This window comes from Gouania willdenowi, chromosome 15, assembly GCF_900634775.1.
Source record: "Gouania willdenowi chromosome 15, fGouWil2.1, whole genome shotgun sequence".
Lineage (NCBI taxonomy): Eukaryota > Metazoa > Chordata > Actinopteri > Blenniiformes > Gobiesocidae > Gouania > Gouania willdenowi.
Genome location: NC_041058.1, coordinates 19,503,004 through 19,528,879, shown reverse-complemented (window position 1 = coordinate 19,528,879; position 25,876 = coordinate 19,503,004). Strand labels below are relative to the sequence as shown.

Genomic DNA, 25,876 nt, shown 5'->3' with positions numbered 1-25,876 from the left:
CAAACACAGCATACATACCGTTTTGATTTCCTGCTCGTGTTTTTTTCTTCCCCGAGAAGATCTTTTACTTGCCTTATGTATTTCAGGGTCTCTCTCCTTTCTGGGTGTTTCAAAAGTTTTTGTAAATATGATGATCTGTCTGTTGTTGTTTTGGACCAAATCATCACATGATGGGCACATGTGATGCATTATTCTAAGTTTAAAATAATTTTGTATTTTGTTAGTTCTGCTCAATAGTTGCAGAATTTTATTTTTGGAAATAAGTACATCAACAAATTGAAGAACTGTTCTAGAAATCCTTTTTATGAATAGTGTTCCTATAATTTCTGTTAAAATCATGAGTCCACAGATACAGATGTTTTTTTTCTCCAATATTTCTGGTGAATTCATCCTTTTTTTGCTTTATTTCTGTCGTTAATTTCAGCAAAACAAAACACATCGTCCAAAATTGTTGGGGCGTGAAACCAAATACGTAAGTAAGACTCCAGCTCACTGAAATACTCTTTATTAAGTACAAAAAAAAGCTCCAAAACAAAAGTTTTTTTATTTTTTATTTTTCATCTTCTTAGACCAAATTCCATTAAGACTGAGCAAACACAGATATCATGTTGTTTTCTTTATTATAATGATGGTTTAATATGTTACCATGTAAATACCAAGTGAATATAATTTACATAAAATAAATGCTGTACAGATAGAATAGAATAGAGAATAAAAAACACCTTTATTGATCTCTAGAGGGGAAATTCATATATAAACATTGTTTAAAACTAGGAACGTTGTGCTATGATAAAGACTTCAAGCAGCTCTGTTTTAATTATTCAGTCTTTAAAGCACATCTAAAGTAAGTATAAAGCTCCGTGCTTTTTCCTCAACCGTAAAGGGAGTTTTAACTTTGAGCCTTTATTCTGCTGTGCCTTCAAATGAATTTCTGAACTCTTTCAAAAATGCTTTCAAGGTCACAGCAATTATACATTCCCCATCAGAATTAAACTAATGGGATTTTCTGAATTTCTAAATGAAAAATGTGTAACTTTTCCTGCGTTTGCACTGCTTACTTTACTCACTCTCTTTGTGCACAGTAAAGAATGCGATGCTTTTGAAAAGTTAGAAAGTATAGCTACATCTATCAATTAAAGTAATGCAAAACAACAAATGACTAAGCACTGTTAATATTTGCTATTCTAATGACAAAAATAGCAGTTGTAAAGGCACTATAAATTAGTGTTGTTGCACAAAACTAAAAACTAGAACAAACAAAACCAAATTTGTTTTGTTGCACAGACTTAAAACGTGGGTTTAAATGGAAATGTACTGCAATGTTTAAGTCCTACTTGGAGGAGCGAAAAAGTTATTTTGGAAGCATTGGAAACTTTGAATCAGACAGATTAATGATGATTTAGCATTGTTATTCATCTCTTTTTATTTTCTAAAGGTCCCACCTGTCTTGCTTATTAACAAAGGTGAAATTATTGCTGTATTATTGCGATATATTGTGTTATTTTTACAGCATCTTGATTGAAATGTTTCATTGGGCATCTTGTTAAATAAAAGCAATATCCTTTCAAGTAACTAAAATAATGGAAAATATTACAGCATGTTTTTAATAGGATTAAAAAAAAAAAATCTTATCTATATAAAATTGTGTTTACTTTACATATAGTTTTTTTTAATTGCCGTCTAAATTATTCTGAATTGTTTTTTAGGCCAGTCTCTGCAGCTTGCATCCATCTGCAGAAAGAAAACTGATGCATGATGAGAAGGTACACGATCTCCTGGAATTCGATCAAAATGGGAAATATTTTATACGACAGTTATTGTTTGTAAATGAGATTGTCAGTGAAATTATGTAACCATTACAGACAAAACCTGGGATAACTCGCCCGATGACGGCCATTCCAAGACTGACACTGGAGAATGAGGATGAATTTCACCTGGATCGCTTCAAGCAACCTACGTTACATCACAAGCACAACACTATGGTAGGATTGTGACATTTACACACAAACGTATCTTTTTTAAGTGATCAACTGTTGTCACACCACCGTTTTGTGCTATTTGCATGTTCTTCTCTGTGTGGGTTATATCCAGCAGCTACTGTATATGTGAGCATTATATGAATGGATGTTTTCAGAAAATTCAGTAATACAGGGACAATTGTTAGTCACATTTAAATGAAAAGTGGCATTCTGTGGCACTTTTCTTCCGTTCCCAGCTTTCATTGGAGATAAAAACACAAAGTGTTCTGACATGAAGTGAGACATCCCTGGACTCAGAGGCATGCCACTGAGTCATTCATACATTATTGCACAGTTCTTAAACATAGTCTTTTTTTTTCCAAGTGGCCAACAGGGCTCCATTTGCAGCAATTGTGTCAGACATATTGCAATAAATGTCGCAATGATTGCTCTGTGATCTTCTGTCCACATATATTTTCTTACATAGACACATAATTGTTGAGATGCACATGCTTATCCATTCTAGTAAAAGCATGCTTTCAGCAGCGCTCAGCTGCAAGGCGGTTTAAAGACGTTAATCTTCTTGACTTGAGTGACGCTAAACAAATAGCGTTCATTGTGAAAGGCATGCATTTACTCAGACAAGATGTGAATTAGCATCATCTTTGATGAAAAGGCCAACAGGGAACTTATTTTAGCTTTGTAATTGGGTTCTTGTATTATTCATGGTCATTTCCACTGTTGGCTGTTCTCCACGATTCCACCTACCTGTCAGTCACACTATAAATTTAAATACATTATCTAACCTCTTCTCTAAATCCTAAATCACTACTTTAAATCAAGCTATACACTTACACAGCTAGTGTGAGAACTGATAACACCAAAGAAAGAGGAGAGTTTTTACGATTTGACAAAGACAAAATACAGAAAAATAATTTATCAAACCCGTCACATATCATGTTTTATTATGTTTTCAAATATTATAGTTCAATGGCACGTTTCCACTGGCGGTATCGGCTCTACTTGGCTCGGCTTTACTTTCTTTTTACGCGTTTCCACTGCGAAAAGTACCTCTTTTGTGGTACCTGGTGCTGATTTTTTTAGTACCTCCTTTGTTGAGGTTCCAAAGAATCATCCCTGGTCTGAAAATGTGACGTAGACACAACGCAGACACTGAATCATCACAGCGTAGAGTCATCAACTCACGTACAGAGGGGAAGTATTTGGCTGACCACCATTGATTTTTGTTGGCGATCTTGTGGGAATGGAAGCAAAAAAAGTGCAATCCGTGAAGTCTGGCAGTTTTATGTATCATGTTGGTGCTCAATGGAAACGCTCCGGAAAAACAGTATCGGGTCCCAAAAGCAAGGAGTGCAGAGCCTACAGTATATAATAGAAGTGTAGAGTTTCATAGAGCTCAGTTACAGTCAGTGTCTCAGATACAAGTTTTAATTGATAATATAATCTGCTTTGCTTGTGTTTGTTTTTTTGTTTTTTTTCTAAAGTTATTGTTATTTTATTTTATTTTATAATTTATGGTATTTATTTTGTTCTTACTGTGTGTTATTGTTGCTGCAACATGTGAATGTGTATCAATAAAGGTCTATTCTATTCTAAAATATTGATTCCCAAAATATAATCACTTTGTTTCAGTATTTAATACTTTTCTCATTCAAATCAGTTGTTTGTTTTTTGTTTTTTTTTAAATGAACTTCTAAATCAGCAACTGTTTCAAAAGCAACACATTCACACATGAGCACACAATAATAATAGATTTGATGTTCGTTCAGATATATAGCCTGTGCTTCTAAAGCTATCAAAACACCGCTCACATTTAGCATTTCAAGCACTTTGAACTCACCAACCAAGCGCTAAATAAGCTTTTTAATAAGTCCATAAATGAGCAGCTTCTTTCTTCTCTGTCTGTTTCCTTCTTATTTATTTTTTTCCATTCAACGATTTAATTTAATTAAATCTAAACCACTTTATTTGTCCCCAAGGGGCAAATTTAAATAAATATGCTTAAAAACAAACATACAACCAGCCGTACCAACAAACTGTCTGTTTATTTGAAGCACCTCACACATAACACCTATAATTTATTCAATATATGCAAATAGATTAAAAAGAAATGAGGGATTGTCTCAAAGAAGGACAAATGAGCATCTTGAATAAGATGGACAGGCCTTCATATTTTGTGATGAGTGCTATGAGATGACTTATTGTTGTAATTGGCACTATATAAATGAATAAAGTTGAATTTAGTTGAATTTAATTAGTCTGTCTGGTGCAATGAGAATAAAATGGTGCCAAATGTCCTCTGTGTCTGAGAACACGTGCCTTTAATTTTCTTGTTTTTCCTTTGTTTGTTGTAACTGTTTCATTAAACAAGTACGTTTAGTAAAGTTTAGCTTGCTTTTGTAAAGGCCACTTCCGCTTCATTGTGACCTCATCATGAAATAGGTGAAAGTCATCGCAGAACAAGGGGGTGCTTTCTCTTTGTCCGTGTTTCTTTTGCTTTACTTCTTCCCTTCTCTTTGTCTTTGTCTGCTTTTGTTGGGGGTGATGGATGCTGACATTCCTACTGACATTTAATGAAACCTTTGGGAAAAACATGGAAACAGGGCCAGCAGGAAAATACGACTCTAGTAAAAGTCATGTAACATATAGGGTTCAACTTATCTCTATTACAAATGTAAGTGCAGCACCCGATTCAGGTGTCTCTAAAGTGTTTGTGTTCAGAGAGAATTTTAACACCTTTTATAGCAAAAATGTCTCCAATCACATAGTCATGAAGTAACGGGCTTGTTTTCTTCTTTATTTTAGTTTTTTTTGAGTTGGTTGAAGGTGAAGAGGAAGGCGCACATTCCTCTCACTAACAATGTTTATTAGTTCTGTTTATTTGTTCAATGTTTCATTTGGTTTGCTTTGGTGTATGCTGATTTAATTTGGACTTGCAGGTGTGGGCTCCGCCTGTGACCAGTCGCTCTAATTTAAAATAAGAAAGATCTGAGCAGAAAGGATCTTAAGACAGAAGCAAATCCACTGCTTTTTTTTTTGCACCAAAACAACTGCTTGTTTGGAAATAATTGAGTGTAAATTCAAAATAAAAGGTTGTATCAGCATCTGCTTCCTGTGATACAAGGTTTTTTTTTTTATTCTCCTTTCAACCTTTGTGTTTTAGACTGATGTGTAACACACACTAACTCCTAAAGGACATCTTTGCCACATTGTGAATGTCCCACTTCACTTAAAACAAATATTTTGGGATGCAGTTACAATATGCAATACAACTCTTGTATTTTCCAACACACCATCTGCCAGTCAGATGTCAACAGGAAATGAGACAGTCAACTTGAAGTCACATCTTTTCTGATGGGAATGAAATTGTGCAGGCATGTGCTTGACAGTCAAAAAGTCAATACTTCTAACTTGAAACTGGTAGTGCTGACAAATTTGTAGGTTTTTACTGTATGAATATTTCAACTTCTTATTTTATTTATTTATCTACATTTCTAATAGTAGAAAACTTCAATTTGGCCACACTGTATCGTATCGAGCTCATTAATGGCTATTGTATCATATCGTTAACTCAGTGTGTTGTCCCAACTCTATTTAATATGTATATTTTGCAGGTGATTAGGTAAGGTGATTGCTGGCATCCATCCTTTTCCAAAATCATTGATGTACTAGTTAAGTTCATTTGTCATTGTTCTAAAACGACATACATAAAAAGTTTACACTCTTCTTAAATAAAATGTTTTCTTCATTTTGTTTATTGTTTGTAGTAAGTTTTCTTCTAAAGTCTGCAATGTTTAATTTAGGTAAAATATAATTATGTAAAATATAATTAAAGTGTTTATGTACGTTACAGACTTTTGGTCCACTGCTGTTTTAAAATAATATTTTTTTTTTATACGCACAAGTGATGAAACATGACCAGTTCACTTCACTTTTGGTACTTATATCATTCTCCGGTGATGTTCCATCTTTCCAGTTTTCTTTTATCTGCTTTGATCTACAGAGATCCGTCCCCAGGTGTAACGATATAAACTAAAACACTCGCATAGCAAAAGTTAATCTGACATGAAGTAAATTTTTTATGAGTGATTTGCATCACAACTCAAATCATAACCCAACATGATTGACCTCAGAACATTAATCTTTGATCGTAAAGATCACAGGTAACTGCATGAAAGTGCAAAGGATCTAAGGGTGCAATGCTTCAAACACTTTTAAATGGTAGAGAAGCTTATTCTCTCTAAAATCGACCTGGTTGGATTGTGAACCATTAGGTTCACAAAGTTTGACATCAGTTTGAGTTGGACACCTTATTGATGCTGATGCTGTTTTAAAAGTGAAATGGATTTTTTATTTTACTGTAAACGGCCTTTAGTCACAGCAAAAAGGTCACCTAAACAAAACAGGGAGTTTGGCAGCAGTATTTTAATTACAACTGATAACATGCTGGCTTCAATATGTCATGACTGGCTCAAAGCCATGAGAGAATTTGTGGACAACATAAAACGTGAGAGTGTAGAAGTGAATTTGAATTAGCCAAGACTAAAAGTATCATTTGCTGAGAAAAAGAGAGTAAAATAACGAGCAGCCATTTTCTAAAGTAAGTTAAAGGAGACATGACATTAAAAAACATCAAGTGTAATTTAACCTCTCCAGACCCACCACCAGCCTCTGGAGACAGAAAACAGCTTAATGTTCTTATTGTTTCATCATGATAAGAATGTAACGCAGACAGATGATGAACCTTTTGACCTAACACGTTCATTCACCCAACCCAGTCATCCTTTGAGGATAACATTATTTCTGAATCCAAGTAGCCCCTTTGTCTGACTACAACATTTTGTTTAGAAAACGAGTTAAAAACATCTATAGAGCGTAAAGGTGTCAGGGTTGAGGATAGGTGCAAGGAGAGATGGAGGCAGAATGCAGGCATAGCGTTCTTGGAACCAGTCCATGTTTATTTCTCCAACAAAAACCAAAATGGCAGCGCGAAGAAATCAGGGAGCAGGGAACAAAACGCAGCAGGACACAAAGAGGGTTGACAATACACATTAACAGCCACCAAACTGTGGCCAAGCACTCAGCTAAATAGTGGAGGAGGCCTGATTAGGATTGGGCACACCTGAGTGGAAACATGAGGGAGCTAATCAGTCACCAACCAAGCACACAGACATCATTGGGGGGTGGTGCCACAAGCAGGAATAGCTGAAACACAGACAAGAGTTAAACACAGGAGGCCAGACTCAAACAGAATAAACAAAGACACAGAATAACTGAAAGAAGACCATTAAGGGCTATAAACTTAACAGATCCTGACATAACCCCCCCCCTTAAGGAGCGAGACGCTAGCCTGGAAGCTAGGGGACTCAGGGACGCTAGCCTGGAAGCTAGGAAACTGGCCTGGCTGGGCCTTCTTTTTGGACCGACCTCTTTTCCTTTGCAGGCTCCGGGGTCCTCCGGAAGCCGGCCGAGTCCCCAAGTAGGGGTCCCTGACAGGATCCTCCTCAGTCAAAATCCTGCCCGCCCTTTGGAAATATAAAATCTTCTCCACAAAGCTCTTCTCCACTGGTTCATTCTGTCAGGGTTGAGTGTAGGTGTGGACCCAAATGTATGGAGAGATGGAGGCAGAATGCAGGAGTAGCGTTCTTGGAACCAGTCTATGTTTATTTCTCCAACAAAAACCAAAATCCAAAAAGGCAGCAAGAAGAAATCAGATGTTCCGCGGGCCCGGCCGTAGTTCATCTGAACTTGTTCTATTATGGTGTGCTATAGTTGCTAACAATGAACATGACCGTAAATGGTGCCAGTCAAAAACGCAAGGCATGATGGGTAAGGTTTCAAAGCAGTCATGAATAGGCTTGGGCAAATGTCATTTGTGTGAAATTTGAACCTGACCAAACTTTGTGTCAGAGTTATAGGGATTTTGAAATTGTGGCGTGCTGACAAAAATTAGCATTGCAAATTTGCGGCGGAGCCACGACCAAACAGTTAGAGGTACGCATATTCCTTTGATGAATTTTAAGTGTTCTGGCCCAGTTTGAAGCAAATCGGGTGAAGCCGCTCAAACTGGTTTGAAACTGGTGAAATGCCATTCTTAACCTTTGACCCACGATAGCTGACTTCCTGTTTGGTGTTGGACAGGGTCATACTGTAACTTTTTGCTCATCTTGGGGTCAAGAATACATGTGGCAAATTTGCCGGTCATGCGACTACTGGTGATGGTATACTTTTTTTTTTTTTTTTTTTTTTTTTTTTTTTTTTTTTTTTTTTTTGGTGATGGTATACTTAAATGATCAGAAATCATCACAAATGAAAACACACACACTGTTTATTTGTGGTTATTATGTCAGAATCGTTTTACTTTCATAAACAAGTTAACTGATCTAATCTGTGCGTAATATGTAACATTTCATTTATTCAGACATGTTTCAGGAGATCTAATTTCCTGATAAAAACATACCCATCAGATTCTACTCCTTGTGCTGATCTAATAGAAATTAATCTTTATGTTGGTAAAACTTTTAAGATAAATATTAAGACTGTTCCAAAGGGATGCCCTCCTTGTATTATTCATACAGGCAATTAGTCTGGAAGCGCTCACCAGGCATTTGACTTCTGGTGGCTGAGCGAGGTGGGACAAACACGCGCAGAGTAACCAATCAAACGTTTAGCGGACCTGAAGACGTTTTTTTCCCCCTAAACAGAGCCAGCAGACGAAAACAGCGTATAGTACGGTAAAGACTTGTGATTTTAAAGCCTCTTCTTGTTGTAGTTTCAACAACTTATCCAGATCTTTTAAAACAGAGCAGAGCACAGTTTCAAACTACTTCTCTGTGTCAGCCGCCATGTTTGTTTAAATGCTGCTTGGCGCACGGGATATGACGTTTTTTCCTGTTCGGCTCTTATTGACTCGATTTACTCTGGATAGAGGAAGTGAGCAGAAACAGCAGCATTAGCACGTAAAGAAGTGGGTGTGGCTTTGCCAGGCTAACTCCCATTGTCTACTTGAAAATTTTTTTTAGCAATCAACAACAGAAACTACACAAAATGAAATGACCAGACAACAATCAAAGGCATCACATCATAGCCGACCAACCAGATTAAATGTAGTGCACCGCTCCTAAACAGCATTGAAAGCTGGTTATTTTCTCAGTTTTAGAGTTCATAAATGTACAGCACTTGAAATAAATTAATTGGTGTTATCTTATATTAAAAAGAATTGTACATTTTGACAAATAAAACAAGTTCCAATTGTGCAAGATTTTGTCTCTTTTTTTTTAAGTTTATACATGAGATGTTTACTGTATGCAAGGGAACAGTGGCAAGATTTATTACCAAAAATATACATAGGAGATGAAATTAACTAGTAACTTTTACTTGAGTAGGATCTATCAGTACTCTTTACACCTCTGATGGCTGGTAAGGCTGTGTCTTTTCTTCCATTTTTAGTCTATTTCCCATCTGTTTTTTTTCTCCTTTTTTCATCTTGTCAGAACACATTAGGAAGATCAAAACATTTCCGTTTATAGCATTACAGTCGTGTCAATTCAATCTGATAAATTATTCAAACATTTACAGTATCTCCCCCACCCACGCTACTACCACCATGTCTGGGAAAATTTTTTAATCAAGCTTCCTATTTGCTTTAAGTTAGCACCGCCAAGTGTGTACTTGGTATCATTAAAGATTTGTTAACAGAAAATCAGTTTAGGATGATTTTACTGTAAATTGGCTAGAAAGCTGCATGCTACAAGTACCTCTGAGCTGCTCTCCAAAAATGAGTCCATTATCGTCAATCATATTGTCCCAGTCCTGTTACATTTATTTATTTATTTATTTATTTTTTAATCTATTTATAGTTTTATTAATTTTACACAGTGGGAAGAAACAAGAGATCCCTGGGTAAACCATTGTCTGTCAATGTGCTCAGGGAGAACATGCAAACTCCAGACAAAGAGGCCAGTTCATCTTTAACACACATGCCATGATTTATCTCTCTTTTATTGTCTACATATTAACTCCATATAGAATCAAAAAAAAAAAAAAAAAAAAAACTATTATCCTTCCCCCCAAAAAATTATTATTTTTACTTTTTTGTTTTCATTTTTTTTAATAGCAATTTTATGATTTTATGCACTTTATTTCTTCTATAGTATTTGTGAATTTTTTTTTTGATTTGTTTGCATTTAATATTTCTCTGTAGTTCACAAAAAACTTTAGACAAATAATTCAGAATTTTAAACACATTTTGCAAACTTTTCAGTCACTGTCTTTTGTCAGGGTCGGTTTGTTTGGTCGTCATTATTAATCACTTAAAAAGGCCTGGATTCTTTGAGACTAACAGACACAGTTCAGAGCTCACGGCTTAAAAACTCGAGTTTTGGAGCAAAAGATTAATTGACAATTTTTATTTTGGTGATGAAGATGAAACTGTCACAGCAAGCTAACCAAGGAAAATGGCATATACTAGTTGGAAAGAGGGGGAAAAAAGAAATATTTTGCAACTTGCCAGTTGCAAACGAAAGAGAATGAAATTGACAAAGCCGACCTTTCAAAAAAGGAGGCACAGGAGCTGGAGATAAAAAACAGTGATAAAATTTTCTTTTGGTGACTTTGATGAAGATGAGCATGTATTCAAAGAAACCTGTGCGGTGTCATTCCACCTGAAGGGGGAACCAAAGCAGACTTCTGGGAAGAAGGTAAGGAAGCAGAAGAAGTAGAAAGCCACTGGCCCAAAAAGGAGACCAACCTGCATCTCATGAAAACAAGAGTCAGGTACAAGAGAACCATCAACCAGCCACTCTGAATCAGCTGCTGCAGTGAGTCTCTATGAACACCCTGCTTCAGACTGTACACTGACTGTACCTGACCAAGAACCATGGAGAACCATAGTTGGAAAAAGGAAGAAAATGTGATTTTTGGCAGCTCACAACTTGGACAAGGAAGAGACTGACATTGACAAAGTTAAACTCGCTTTAGACCTTTAAAAAACAGGAGGAACAGGAGCTGAAAAACAAATAGAAGAGGAGCGAACAAGGACGTGGACTAAGGACAATAAACAGATTCCATCATTCAAATCCAGAAGAAAAACATGTCTGGAAGAAGCTGCTGTAAAAAAATAATTAAAGAACAAACAAACAGAAAAAAAGATGGGAAAAATGTGGTTTGAGTTGAACTGTTATTAAGGTGAACTGAGAATGAAGCTGGGTCAGACCATGAAAATCATGGTAAAACATAGCATTAATATTGACAGAAAAGTAAAATATAAATAAAATGTTGCCTTTTTGTTTTGAGAAAAGTAGGTAGTGTTTAATGCACTGAAATGTATAAAAATAACAATAACAGTTATGCAAACTTCTGACAATAACATATTTATATGGATATACAATAAGTTGTTCTAAAGCACAATAATATAACATGTGTAATAAATTGAGTGGTTCAGTCCTCAAAGTGTGGACAAGACAAACCTACTTTATTAACCTGAAAGGAAATAAAAAGGTTAATTTAGTCACTAACAATAATCAAGACACAAAACAATGAGGTAGTAAAAAACAATTAGAACTAAAGACTGAATTACAAGGTCATTTGGTAGCAGTTTGTAACACAGCCCGTGTCTTACCGGGGAAGTCCTGCTGTCTTACAAAGTGCTACTGGTGATGGTATACCTGAATGATCAGAAATCATCATCAATGAAAACACACACACACACACACACACACACACACACACACACACACACACACACACACACACACACACACACACACACACACACACACACACACACACACACACACACACACACACACACACATTTCATGAACAAGTTAACTGATCTAATCTGTGCAAAATATGCATCGTTTCATTTATTCAGACAACTTTTTTTCAGGGAGTTACATCTCTTGGATTTTTTCTCACCCGGTGCTAAGGATTGATATGTGGGGGTGTTGATAATTTAAAAAAAAAGAAAAAAAAATGTTACTTTTATAAGGAGTTTCTCATTTTTTCTTCAATAAAAGAAGTAGATGTAAATGTAGTTATAACTGAATTTGGTCAAAGAATATTTAACAAATTAGTAGAGCGTACTACAAGTGACCACAAGGCAATGGCAACAAAACAAAAAAAATAAAAAAGCAAATGTGACCTATTCAATACTTAATAACAGACACTCTTTCACCTGCCAAAAAGAACTAACTTAGTTGTTTTTATAGAAAAACAATGTGTTTGTTGTTGTTTCTGCGTGTTTGGACAGGCAGGGAAGATTGCTGAGTCGAGGGTTTGCCTTTCGGTTGTTTTAAAGGAAATGCAGGAAAAACTGCGCTCACATGAAGCGGCGGTGACAGGTAGCGTGACAGAAATGCAGAAATGGGTAAAAATTTGTAAAAGCTCCCTGGGAGACGAGCTCTTGGTCTTCATTTTCTACGAGAACTCTTTTTAAAATGACTCTTCCGCCCCCTCATCCCCTATCACACACACGCACACGCACATGCGCACGCACACGCACACGCACACGCACACACATTGTAGTATATGATAATCAATGGGCCCCATTGAATGGGGTACAAGCAGGGATTTGATTGGAACAGAACGGCTACTCTGGAACTTTTTCATGTTTTTCAACCCAATAAATAATAATAAAAATATTAAATAAAATCCTCAAGGAGCTTAACTGGGGCTACACAAAATTCCTGATGGGGCTATAGCACCATTTGTTGATGTTTAGGCCATCATGAATAATTTCAAGCAGCATATCCATGCGTTGAGACTGCGTTTGGTCTTTCAGGCCGAAAGTGTAATTTGGCCCCCTGAGGTCTCACTTGAAAAAAATCTGGCCCCCTGACCAATTTCACTCTGGCACCCCTGCTCTTGGTTGTGGTGATTCAGTTTCTTTCAAAGGCTCTTATATTTTCTAAAGTCTGTTGTGACAACACAGAGCCTTCTGCCTGTGTGTCCTGGCTGCATTCATCTTTAAAGACGAGCTCTCCTTTTGAAATGTGACCTCCAAAGTGTCGGCTGTAGTCCACATTTTCTTTGTTCTGTCTTATTGCCTCACACTCTCGACCAGCAATCTGTTTTCCTGAGAGATACGCAAGTGAAAAGATAAACACGACTTACGGGTGGTGGAACAATCAGATGGTAAGTGTGACTAATATCAGATTTTTTGTCAATCATAATGGCTACAAAACAACACACAGCAAGCAGATGCTCTTCAGAGTAATTGGTAAAGGACTAATGCAGGCTGTTGAGTGGCTGCAGGTTGGAGAATGAAAAGACTGTATTAATGACTAGATCTAATCTGAGCTCTGTCACACATGAGACGGATAAACAGATGAAAGTCCTACTGAATTAACATTTGTGATTCACTGTGTTGGCACTACCATCGAGGTAATGTTCAGTCCCAAACAGTGAATTCGTAGACTAACTGACCCTGTTCAGATGTTGGTTGACGTGTTTGACAACCAAAGTGTCTATTTGTATGGTTGCCCTTTGGACAACCCCCGGTGTTATAGGTACGGTTACCGAAGGACAAGTACGTAGCGTTTTATGGTTAGGGTTAGGTTTAGGGTAAGGTTTAGGGTTAGGGTTAGGCTATAACCCAATATTGGAATAATTTTTATGGTTAGGGTTAGAGTTAGGTTTAGGGTAAGGTTTAGTCTGAGTCATATGACCTAAACTGGCCAAATAGGTACGCCGCGTATGGATAGAATGTTGGAATATTGATACAGCAACTGTACGGATAGCCACTGCCTTTAGTGTATGGACCCTAAAACTTTTGGTGGCTAACGGCTGCTCTTGGTGTTCCTATTTATAGAAGGCATGGTTATTCCAGTGTTTTCTTCTTTCCAGCAGTGGATATTCTTTTTTCCGAACTGGTGTTTTTTATAGCATGCAAAAGTAAACCCCTCCTTTTTTTTAAATGGAGGGGCAGGGGTTGTGGTCTGAAATGAAAGGCTATTTTTTTTGTCATCAGAGTGTTGTTCCAGTTGCTGCAACTATGAAAAGTTATCGTAATTTTTATCTCTGATTTCTTCCATCTTTTCGGATCAAGCTGCTACTGGCTGAGTAACACGTAAAAAACGCCGCAGTCTGAGTTGAAAAAATCCAGAAAAAAGTTGTAACTCCTTTCGATACACGGCAACACAGGAAAGTTCTTTTTTGGAAAACGGGCGTTTATTGATGCCTCCTTCTTGTTTATACACACCATCCACGCCGTGAGAACTTAGAAAAATACAGTACAATACAATACGTCAGACATTGTTTTGCATCAATAAACACTTAGAAAGAAATCAAATTACAAAAATACAATACCTCGTTGGCTGCTTGTAACAAAAGGAGGTTCTAACAGGGATTTGCTTGAAGTTTCACACAACTCAATGAACTAATTTAAATCTTTAGAGGAGCTGAAGACAACGTGCTCATACCTCCTCCTTTCATGCATGTTCTCCCCTCTTATCAGTCCGTGGGGGCGCAACATTACATCACTCGTTCCGCCGGAGCTCCGCAAAACAGAACCGAGCTCCGCGAAGACAGAACCAAGCTCGGTGTTTGAGACCATGCGTAATAAACAATCGGTAAACAACAAATAAACAAACAGAGAGCAGCTGATGCAGCGCGGAGACACGAGCTGCGTTCAGGAACGGCTCGGACCATGCAGCACCGTCTGGAGCTGCGTTCAGGAACGGCCCGGACAACGCGGAACCGTCAGAGGAGGAATTTACACTCACACATTTTGTAATAATATTTTATAACTTTGCTCATCATGAACTTATTTATTGATATTTATTTATTCCACGTATTTAAAGCATTTATATGACATGTACCCTATTTAAAGTACTCTCCTTTTCAGCAGCAGTTACAAAAGTAATGTCTGGATTCCTGTTCACAGGATTTCCTTTTCTCTGACACCTCCTCCTTTTTTAATTTTGTAACTGGCGCAATAGAACCAACGGCCTGTAGCTGAGGTTTTTGTCAGCCAAATAGGTACTGACAAATGGCTCTTTTCACTCACAGAGCTGGTTGGCAGTGGGAAAAGGAATCAGCTTTTGTTTTTTGCAGGTTCAGAATCAGCTTCTTCTTCTTCTTCATTCTCGTTGATGTTTCTAGGTTTGGCAAGCTTTAACACACCCCAGTCGTTGAAGACAATGCTGCTAGGTATCTCAGTGTTTCACCTTCATCCTTTTGATAGAGACACAACGCCCCCATCTCGTACTTGAACACATATCCCTAGCTACTGCACTTATTGTAGGATTCCAAAGACTGTTCTTTCTGCAAAGAAACTCGAGGAGGGGTCTGAGTCCTCTGCAGATACACCGTGGACTTTTCATGAACGCTGGCATTATGCTTTGATGGTAACAGCCATCTCTCTAATAAGTGACGTTCTATGTGCTCAACATGGTAAAAGCCTACCATTCTTTACAACGTAAGCATCTGGATCCAGGTGCTTACTCTGAAAGGGGTGGGAATTATGTTATTTTTATTTATTTTTTGGAGGGGCGGGACCGGAAAGAGTGGGACGGGTACGTTACAGGAAGTGTCGTCAACATGATGAGTTCTGATGTAGTTCCTCTACCATAATCAGCTCCAGGTTATTGTGTTATTCAAATCTATTTTCTCCTCATCGAGATATTTTGCTGATTATGGCAGAGAATCCCAGGTTAGGTATTCATATGCATTAAATGAATCCTTTTTGTTTTGCAGGGTTCAACTGTAATATGCATTTGTGTTGCTGTCAAGCTAGCATGCGTTTTTATGCACGTAAAACCAAATACGTGTATGTTTGGCTCATCAAAATCTCTAAATTGACCAAGTCTGCCGCCTGTAGCAGAATCTGTCTTTGTGTTTGCCCTGTGACTGACATTACACACAATGTCAACACTATTGATCAACTGATTCATCGGCCGGCCGATTTTTGAGTGTTTTACGTGTATCGGCATCGGCCGATGCTGCGTTCGCCGATCCACTTTATCAACTGAGCGGCTGCTACAGGCTGTTGCTGGATATAGCAGAGCCCCACCCTCCACTAGCAGAGCGTAAAGCAAGCTCTTCAACCCCAACAGCAAGTTTTAAACTTTCAAAGCATCTTTTAATTATTTAACTTAGCGTTGTTCCGTGGTTCCACATGTTGTTGTTGTCGCACTTGTAGTTAATGAGCAGCTGGCTGGAGGTTTGGTGTGTGTGTCTGTGTGTGTCTGTGTGTGTGTTTCTCTCTCTTCCTCTCTGCTTCTCACTTGCTGCGCTGAGAAGAAGTTTTTTTTAACTTTGAGAAGCAGTTTACTATTTGTTTGAATATTTATTCCTGTTACTGTTGATGCAATTTAGAACAGAAATTTGAACAGTTTGTGGCTTAATGCGCATCTGACATCACGTTATTTCCCTCTGCTAATTCATGTTCTTGGGTTGTGTTGGAATGGACTATTATTCATGGTTTCTTTTTGTGTTTAATACTATAATTATATATCTTGAACTCAACAATCCTGTTAATAAAATATATCTTCAGTGAGGCCAACTTTTGTCAAAGCTATTTTCAGGACAAGGACAAACATTTTTTTTTCACAATATTTCATAAGATGACTCACTCTATTTTTTTCTTGTTCTTGTTCTACATCACCTGTTTTTATTATTTGTTAAATATTTTTACTTGGTGTCCTTCTACCTCACCTTTGTTAATTTTAATAAATTTTAATAAATCATTGTGTGATTTTTATGATGTAAATTGAGGGAGCAAATGTAGCATTGGCTCCAAATATCGGCTCAAGAAAATCGGTAGTCCGTATCGGTCATCGGCTAAGGCTGATGGAAAAAAAATCGGTATTGGCATAGGCTCTAAAAAACCCATATCGGTCGATCCCTAGTCAACAGTGTGATCCACATCTTCTGTGGATCGTGTTAAGGTGATTCTTGAATGAATGTTAGTCACAGTGTCAACTGTTATATGTATATCCAAAAGGTGTCTAGCCCAGTAAATTTTATTTTCACCTTTAAAAATTTAAATATTCTAACGCTTTTGTGTTTATTTGTATTTCAGGGGGAAATTGCAAGACCAGAACAGCCAAAGATAATTGTGCGGAAAGGGAAATTATGGAGCGAGGAGATGAAGCCACAATTATTGAGTTCTTACCCAGCGTGTGATCTGCAAATTACTGAGACAAAAGAAAATATCAGTGACACCAGAAAAGATGTTTTGACTACTTTCAGTCCGACTGACAGGCATATTTAAGTTCTCTAACCCACTCAGTGAGCAATTACTGCTCTATTACAGATGTGTCTGGCACATAGTCAAAAAGTTCCACCATTTTAACAATTGCAAAAGTGAACCATCCCATATGAATGACAACATGATTTTATCACAAGTTAGAATACTGATAATTTGTCTGTAACTAAATGCTGTATCCACCACATTCATTTTAGCCGCACTGGTAATACAAAATGTTCGCAGCGTGTCCATAGCACCTTGTTTTCCTTTAATATTTACTTTTCAATGTGTCTCTTTGACCAGAGATGAAAATTGAAAATAAATACATCCCAATGATCCCATCATTTCCAAGGAGGTGGAACGCAGAAAACTGTGCTGTTATGTCTCTACATTCTTTCTTTTCAAAATACATTAAAAAAATTCATAAAGGTTTGCTGTTTTTTGTTTTGTTTTTTTTTTTACAGGAAAAAATGTTTCTGAATGGCCGTTTGAAAGGCACTGAGGTTTCTTTTGTCAAATATGAATTTGAACAGAAACAGAAAACAGCATGTTTTGACTTCAGCAAAGAGCATGTTTAGTGAGCAGGAGCGGCTTCCAGCTAATCACACACTGCCATTTTAATGACCTTAAGAATAAATCCCATCTGGTCTAATGTATAAATGTCAGTCTGCACCTTCACATTTGAATGCCAATTTGTTTGCTATCTAATTTACAAATGTATGGTTATTGCAATGCTATATATATATATATATATATATATATATATATATATATATATATATATATATATAAACTTTATATAAATAACTTTGACTCTTCATTCCTTCCTTTTATTAAACAGAAAATGCATGGCTGGATTGGAAAATGAGCTTTCTGGGTGTAAAGAGTAGAGTGATCGACCATATTTTGGCTTAGAAACTAAAACTTAAAATGTTGAATGTTCATAAAAACATCCAAATTAAACTTTCACGTTAGAACTTACAAAGACAGCTCAACTGAAAGACAATTATATAAACTTTACTAGTAGTAGGTAAATAGAAAGCACTTTAAAGTTGCAGTCCACAACTCTTATAAAAGTGACCTTTTGACATATTTGCTAAAGCTGTCACTATGTAAGGACAGCTTTACATGAAAAAAAAAAGACTCATTGAGTCCCTCATGCTGCTCCTGCAGCCTTTGGCAGAATATCCGAATGCACCCAAACCGAGCAAAAAGAACCAATCAGAGCCAGGATTGTGTTTGATGAACTGTCTGACAGCTGTTGCTCACAGCCCCCGCCCCTTTCCACCATGGCCAAAACACAGCAATGCTCATAGTAAGGTAGTGCCTGGAGCACCGTCTTTTTTTTTTTTTTTTTTTACAGTGTATGATCTTGAGGAGTAGAAGATGGAATTGGCCACTTTTCTGCTTGAGAGGTAATTACTGCTGCTTGATTTACATTATGTTTGATTTGTAATTGTTACACTAGAACTTTGTGGTGCATGTGTTGTTTGTCAGTGTATGCGCTGCTGTCACTGCAGCCTTCGTGTGGGCTGTGGTGAGTGACATATAAAAATAACTGAGGTTGTGCATCTTGTCACTTTGTGCACTAATCCTGTCTGTATTTGTAAAACACTTTAATCAAAAACTAATTACTAACTAAAAAATGTCTCTGGGGTTGCAAGACATTTGTGAAAAGAAAATGGGGTCTCCACCCGAAAAAAGTTGGGATACTCTGCTAAAACGTTAGATTTCCATAGAGAAATGTCTCCATTGATTCTCTATGGGACAGGATACAATAAGAATAATTGTGATGTGATGCAAACATAATATGCAACATCTACTAGGCTGGAATCTCCAAAATAAGATATAGTATTTAAAGGCGAAACATGGAGCTATGTTTTATCATTCAGCTTTTGACCTATTATCTAAAGTACATTTATGTGATGGGTTGGATATCACTTTAGGTCCAAATACTAAACAATACATAGTAATTGTTTATAATACAGCAGCTGTTCACAATTCATAACTTCCACAAGAGAAACATTCTAAATTGCAAAAATATTCTAGTTCTAAGGCTGTGCTAGAGTTTAAAAAAGTGTCTCTCAGTCATTGAAATAAAAATATTATACACGTCCAACTGTACTGATGATATCAGTGTATGCACTAAGGTGCTTGATATCACATTTTAATTAAAAAAAAAAAAAAAAAAAAAAAAATACCATAATTGAATAATAGATTTTTAATCTGTCAGCTCTAATTATTTCTGTTGTCATATCATATGGTGTATTGTATTAAATCCTTTCAACAGGTCAAGAGCATTAAAAGATGTGAATATTATTTAATGAGGACCTCCAATCAGATACACTGTAGCTGGCCTATATAAAACCTTAAGCAGGAGCGATGCAGCAGAAGTATTGTAGCAAAGAGTGCATGATAGAAAAAAAATCACAGACTTTACTCACAACTTTAATCAGTATTCCATGCTAGTCATAGTTCTTTTCAGCCAACTTGTGGTTTTGGTTCTTTCTTTTTATTTGTTAACCATGTCTGCATTCTGGTCCATAGGTCCCTGTCCTTTCGCAACAACTGTGCATGTTTCATTCTTGCAAATAATAATACAATGCATTTATGATATTGCCTAATTGTAACCATCTCCAGCCCTCCCTAGGGAAGAGTATAAGCTTGGCAGAGAAAAATATAAAAAACAAAAAAACAAAAAGAGAGAGCAGTGTTACAAAAGAGTGAGAGAATAGCAAAGGGTTGGGAGATCATTTAAAATAAGGACCAGACAGGAGTGATTTTGGTTTGGCTGTTGGTCTAATGTGATACTAACTACTGTGCAGAAGAGTCAAATCTGCTGTGCTAGTGTAGTGGCATAATAGAGATAATATTAGAAGAAAATAATCCAAATGCTCAGACAGTGGGAAGATAAGAGTGACGAGAGGGAGTGAGTGTGTGCTTACAAGTGTGACAGAGCTATCTGTTGGATTCAAATATTTCTAAGTTTTGCCAGAACATAAGGTATCCTGAAGCCCCAGAACGTAATGTTTATATGCTGCACAGCATGTAAAATATGTGGGAATCGTGTTGACAGGCACGCATAATTAATAAAAGTCCAGACCACCCAGAAGAAATGGACCAAAACTTTACCCAGTGACCCCCCAACCAGAGGGTTCTGGCGTTCCTCTCACAGAAAATATCCCTTTGGAATAACTTTTTAAACTCTGTTTTCTATTGCAGTATGTAATGTCATTGCTTCATGCTTCAAGTCAAGATGTCTTTAAAAGATGGAACGTACTTGTCCCCACAATTATTGAGATATTAATACATTGGTTCATTTTCTTTTTTTTCCTGCTAAACAACCTTTAACAGGAAGTGCTTTGAAGCCATGAGTTGTCTTTCAGCCACTCCCAATACCACCTTCTTTCTTTCTTCATTTGACATAATTTCATAATCTCATTTCAGGTTTTTTTTAAATTATTTGATGATTTTGTCTTTCCAGGTTTACCAAAATCTTTGTTCAGTTTTGTTTCTTGTTATTACATAACTTTTGTAAGGCATTTTACTTTTTTTCTTCAAATAAGTCCTGTATACATAATGTTTGTTTTGCTCATAATCACCCATATTTATCCATTATGGTCTGGAGTTTATTGTGTGGTCTGGGAGGAAAAAATTGCTTCAACTATCAGATTTAATAAAAATCAATTATATAAACTCTTGTAGAAATGTGTCTTTTTCTGGCTTATGTTAGTGTTATCCTGATGGAAACGTGAGAAGTTGTATCAATTGTTTCCGTAAGTTTTACAAAATGAGTCATTTATCAGAGCAGGCAAGAAAAAAAAAATCGATTTGGATGCATTTTGAATCGATCCAACGTAATATCGCGATATATTGCCTAATCCATTTTTTTCAACACCCCTAGTATTCAGTGTTTTGTATTCACCTTAGCTACAGCAATGTGTAACTTTACTGTAGTTTTCAAATGGCTGTACAATAGTGTATAGTACTGTCTTGAGTATTTTCAGGTAGCGTCAATCAGTTCTGACCTTTTTTTTGCATTGGAAAACACTGAGAGAATAAACTGTCATATCCTTTATTTATCCCTCATCCTTTATATTTATCATTATTATTATTATTATTGTTGCTGGGTTGTTCTTTGTTTTTTTTATTTATTTATTTTTGTTGTTTGTTTTGTGCACCAACTACCAAGACAAATTCCTTGCACTGTCCTTAAAACTGTACATGGCCATTAAAAACATTTCTGATTCTGATTCATAATGAAAACATGACAACGCCATTTGACTACCTTGTTCATAATGTCAAGACATTTTGATGACACTGGCAGTTTCACTAACATGAATACTTGCTTTTGAGGAATGGACCATCCATTTTGAGCAAGTGACATGGGGTGTGATTTGTAAATTATGATTTGTAACATTTGATTTGTCATTTTTAGGTTATTAGAGAATATTAAAAAATGTGTGGACTGAGAGCAAGGTTGGTGGGGTCATTACTTATGTATTTATTATGTTAAGGGGCAGAATTATAATAATCTTATTCTTCGTACTGCTCCTTTCCAATCATGAAAAGAATAAATAAATACATAAATAAATCTGATATCAGGTTGATCAATGGTAATTGAATCTCTACATGTACTTGTTTTAATTAGTCATAGTCTCTTTTTTTTTGTCACTTTAAAAGATGTTGTCAACTATGACAAAAATGTTTAGTAGACAAAAACCAATGAATTAAAGAAGACAGAAAGTGGTAGAAGCGACTATATTTAATTTCAGCATCAGTAACCATGGTTACTGCCAATACAGCCTATACAGTACCAGCTTTCTTACAAAGAAGAGTAAACTCGTGATAAGTCACCAAACCATCACGAGGCTAACCTGCAGATAACTTCACACATTCACACCTATAGGGTCAATTTTAAGCCTCCACCTGAAAGTCAAATATGGATTTTTTTTTTTTCAGTGCAAGAAAATTTCAAGTGATAGAGGGAAGATGGTGACTGCTCAGAAAGGCCACGTACACACACACATACAAGCACACACAGACACATGTTTTATCAATACCTCTATAGCTCTGATACAGAAATTGATCCTCCACCAGGTCACTGGAACTCGTCACACAGTGGAATGTGTCACGGCAAATTTGCGGTTGACCTCATTTGGAGACATGATTTATTGCTCTGGTTGAATGATGGAGTCCAGGCGAGGCATTGATGATTTTATAAAAAAGGAGTAAAAAAGAAGCTTCCATCCTGAAAGAATGAATGGCAAAAGGCTCGTGGCAGAGCAAAAAGGCAAGACCCACTCTAACTAACAGTTTCACAGCTGAAGCTTTTATACAGATAACAGAAAAGTTCCACCCTGAGGTAAGGAGAAGGGGGGAGTCAGATGCCCAACAGTGGAAACATTTGAGGATGATGAAGACATGTATATTATGAGGAAGATTGGGCGCCACTCTTATCTACGTATCCTTGATAGTGTGTGTGTTTGTGTATATCTGCATGTGAGTTTGAGTTTTGGCCTTCAGCAGAGACTCTGTACAATACGATCTGTACTGTTTAATCTAACATGATTCAGCTGTTCAAAAGTGCAAAGAGTAATGGAGTCATCATGTATTAAAACATGACAAATTGTACACATGAACATACATTTGACGATATGATGATGAATATAAAAATTGCCATAACAAATATAATGCTCCTAATCCTTTACATTTTAAATTAAGGATAATTAAAATGAAATCTAAACGGAAAGCTCATCGGTGGTCACAAAAATAAAATCTCATTTTGCAAGCAGCAAAACCATGTCTTTCCTCCGTCACTATGATTTCTGATTCAATGAAAGTGTAATATTTTTCTGTAGTCCCTTCTCCATTTATCTTGCACCTCAGAACATAATTGCAAAAACAAGGAGTCAATGTGGAGTAAGGAAAGCTTTGTTCATGTGTTACAAGATGCTTTTATACCTTTTATACACTGATTTTCGCAGGTGCATGTCATACTTGTATAGTCTCAAAGCCAACCTACCAGCAAGGACATGAAAATAGAAGTTGTATAGCTTTAGTGGGCAGCTTTATATAAAGCAAACCTTGCACTCCAGTTGAAAGCTTTGTCATCATAATAACATAAAAGAATAAACAAGGTCAAAGCCATGTATACGAGTATCCAGGATCAAAACCTCTTGCTCTTTTTGCGGGAGATTATCTGGTTTTTCAGGCTGATCCAGTCATGTGATCGACCTCATTCACTCTTTTGTGCTTGTTCTCTGCACATATTTGACTTATCTATTTACCTAAATGAGTTTGATAAGTAGTTGCTCAAATATTGAATAATCAAAAAACACACAAAACTACTCCACTGCTGCGGAATCCTCCACAATCTCTCATTCTGACAGTTTTTTTTCAAATAAACTGCCATGCATTAATAAATACATGCACAAAATGAAAAATCTAATGGATGGCAGATTCTAAGTATTGTTTTTGCTTTTTGAGATCTTGGATGAAAAAAAACAAAAAAGTACTTTTTTTTTTTTTTTTTCCACTATAGCAATCCTACATAAAAGTATGTATCCTTATTTAAATTCATTTATTTTTATACCAAATATATCACAAGTGAATTCAGCATTTTTTTTAAGTAAAAAGAAATTCCATGTTGTGTAATGACTCCCTTTAAGGAGTCATCTGTATAAATGACCTTCAAAAGCACATAATCACCAGCAATGTGACAAAAGCTTGAATATCTATGCATAACGTCTGCTTGCCTATATGCACTGCAGGAGGGACACATATTATTATACTGACCTTTAGCTACATTTTAATACCAGGATTTTGTCGCATTACACCATGTGACATCACAACAGCGCTAATATTGCGTAGATCTCCTTATATTGAATCGACATGAAGCAAACTACAAGTAATGTCATTTTTTTTAATGTTCCAGCCCAGTCCATACAATTCAGGTCATTTCCTTTTTTCCTGCAGAGTAATCAACACAAAAGAAAAACATTTACTCGCATGTTGAAACACTTTTAGAAAGGAACCATGATAAAATACTTGAGTTTTTTTTTTTTCTGTTTGTTTTTTTTTTACTCGTCACTGGTTCTTCTGAGCGTCTCTCCTTCTCTCTTTTTTTTCATTCTGTTTAATTCAGTTGAGGCTTGACCTTGTCTTTGCAAACTTCTCGTCAATGTTTCACATTCTGAAGGGCACTCAGCAAATAAAATCTCTGCTCATCTTTTTAAATCCCTAACATTTCTTTGCACTAAGCAAAAGTAAGGTTATATTCATTAAGCAGCAAGGGAATTACCATTATTCTAAACAAATGGAACGGGTTATTATGTTCTAAGTTAGTGAAATCAGTTTTCAGTTGATTGTTTAAAAGCTCACACACTGCAAATTTGTTAGTATATTACACACAACCAGAGGTGTAAGAGTACTGATAAATCCTACTCAAGTAGATGTACTATTACTTGATTGATATTGTACTTGTACAAGTCCAAGTAAGTCATACATAAAATACTATGGTACAAGTAAAAAGTAGCTCAATTAAATAGTACTCAAAGTAAAAAGTTACTAGTTACTTTCACCCCCCACGTTTATTTTTGGTAATAAATGTTGATACGGTTCCCTTACATACAGTAAACATCTCATGTATAAACTTAAAAAGGAAGAGATCCATAAAGGCATCTGTGTAAAATAACATTATTTTTCTAAATAAAATAATACCAATGTATAAAAACAATTCTAAGCTAAGTTTATGAATTCTAAGCCTGAGAAAATAACCTCCATTCAATGCTGTTTTGGCGCCATGCATTTCATTTAATCTGATTGGTCGGCTATGATGTGATGCAATTGATTGTTGATCAATTGATTATTACTGGTCATTTCATTTTTTGTAGTTTCACAATGTCAGTGGCTATTTTTAAAACAAAAAATATTAATCTTCAGAAATTACTGAGTAACTGTTGGGTGTAGAAATGTAACAAACTACTTTACATCTTTTAAAACGTACTTAAGTAGAAGTAAAATTACTGATTTAGAAATATACTCAAAAAAGTACAAGTACTGATAAAAACTACTTAATTACAATAGCTTGTAATACAATACTGTAATCTATTACTTTCACCTGCACACAACTACATTAAATTTGATGATCCCTGTATCCAGGCTTGGTGAGTAACGGATTACAAGTAACGACTATACGTAATCCGGACACAAAAATAATGTAACTGTAATTCGTTACAGTTTATTTTAAAAACATGTAATCAGATTACCGTAATTTTTTAATAAAAATGGGGATTACATTTTAAAATTAAGCAAAATATACACCGTGCAGCAGATACACACGGTGCATGTGTACACATTGGGACAATTCACGGCACTTTACCACAACAATCATACACGTGAAATCAACGCTGCCTGCATGGCTGAACCCGGAGCTTTTAATTCAATTCAATTCAATTCAACTTTATTTGTATAGCTCAATTTACAAAAAAGTCCTCTCAATGCGCTTATCAAAATATAAAATTATAATTATAAATAAGAAAAAAACCCAACAAGATCCACATGAACAAGCGAACGTGAAGTGTTCATTATATCCAGGAGTGAAGACTTTGTCGACATCCGTTGTGAGCAACTCGAATTTAATGAAGCACCTCACAACGACACACGTATCTAAAAAATCTGAATTATTTGACAAATAGCAACT

At 36.2% G+C, this 25,876-nt stretch overlaps 1 protein-coding gene across 1 annotated transcript in view; it reads left to right on the top strand.

Annotated features, from left to right (window-relative positions):
• Positions 1-17,604, top strand: part of mlip (muscular LMNA-interacting protein) — a 39,450-nt gene extending 21,846 nt beyond the window's left edge. The window contains exons 9-12 of the mRNA XM_028468619.1: positions 425-472; positions 1,707-1,763; positions 1,863-1,982; positions 17,005-17,604. Of these exons, the coding sequence (XP_028324420.1) occupies positions 425-472; positions 1,707-1,763; positions 1,863-1,982; positions 17,005-17,196 (417 nt within the window). The 3' untranslated portion in view covers positions 17,197-17,604. The remainder of the gene's footprint in view (positions 1-424; positions 473-1,706; positions 1,764-1,862; positions 1,983-17,004) is intronic.
• Positions 17,605-25,876: the final 8,272 nt, after the last annotated feature.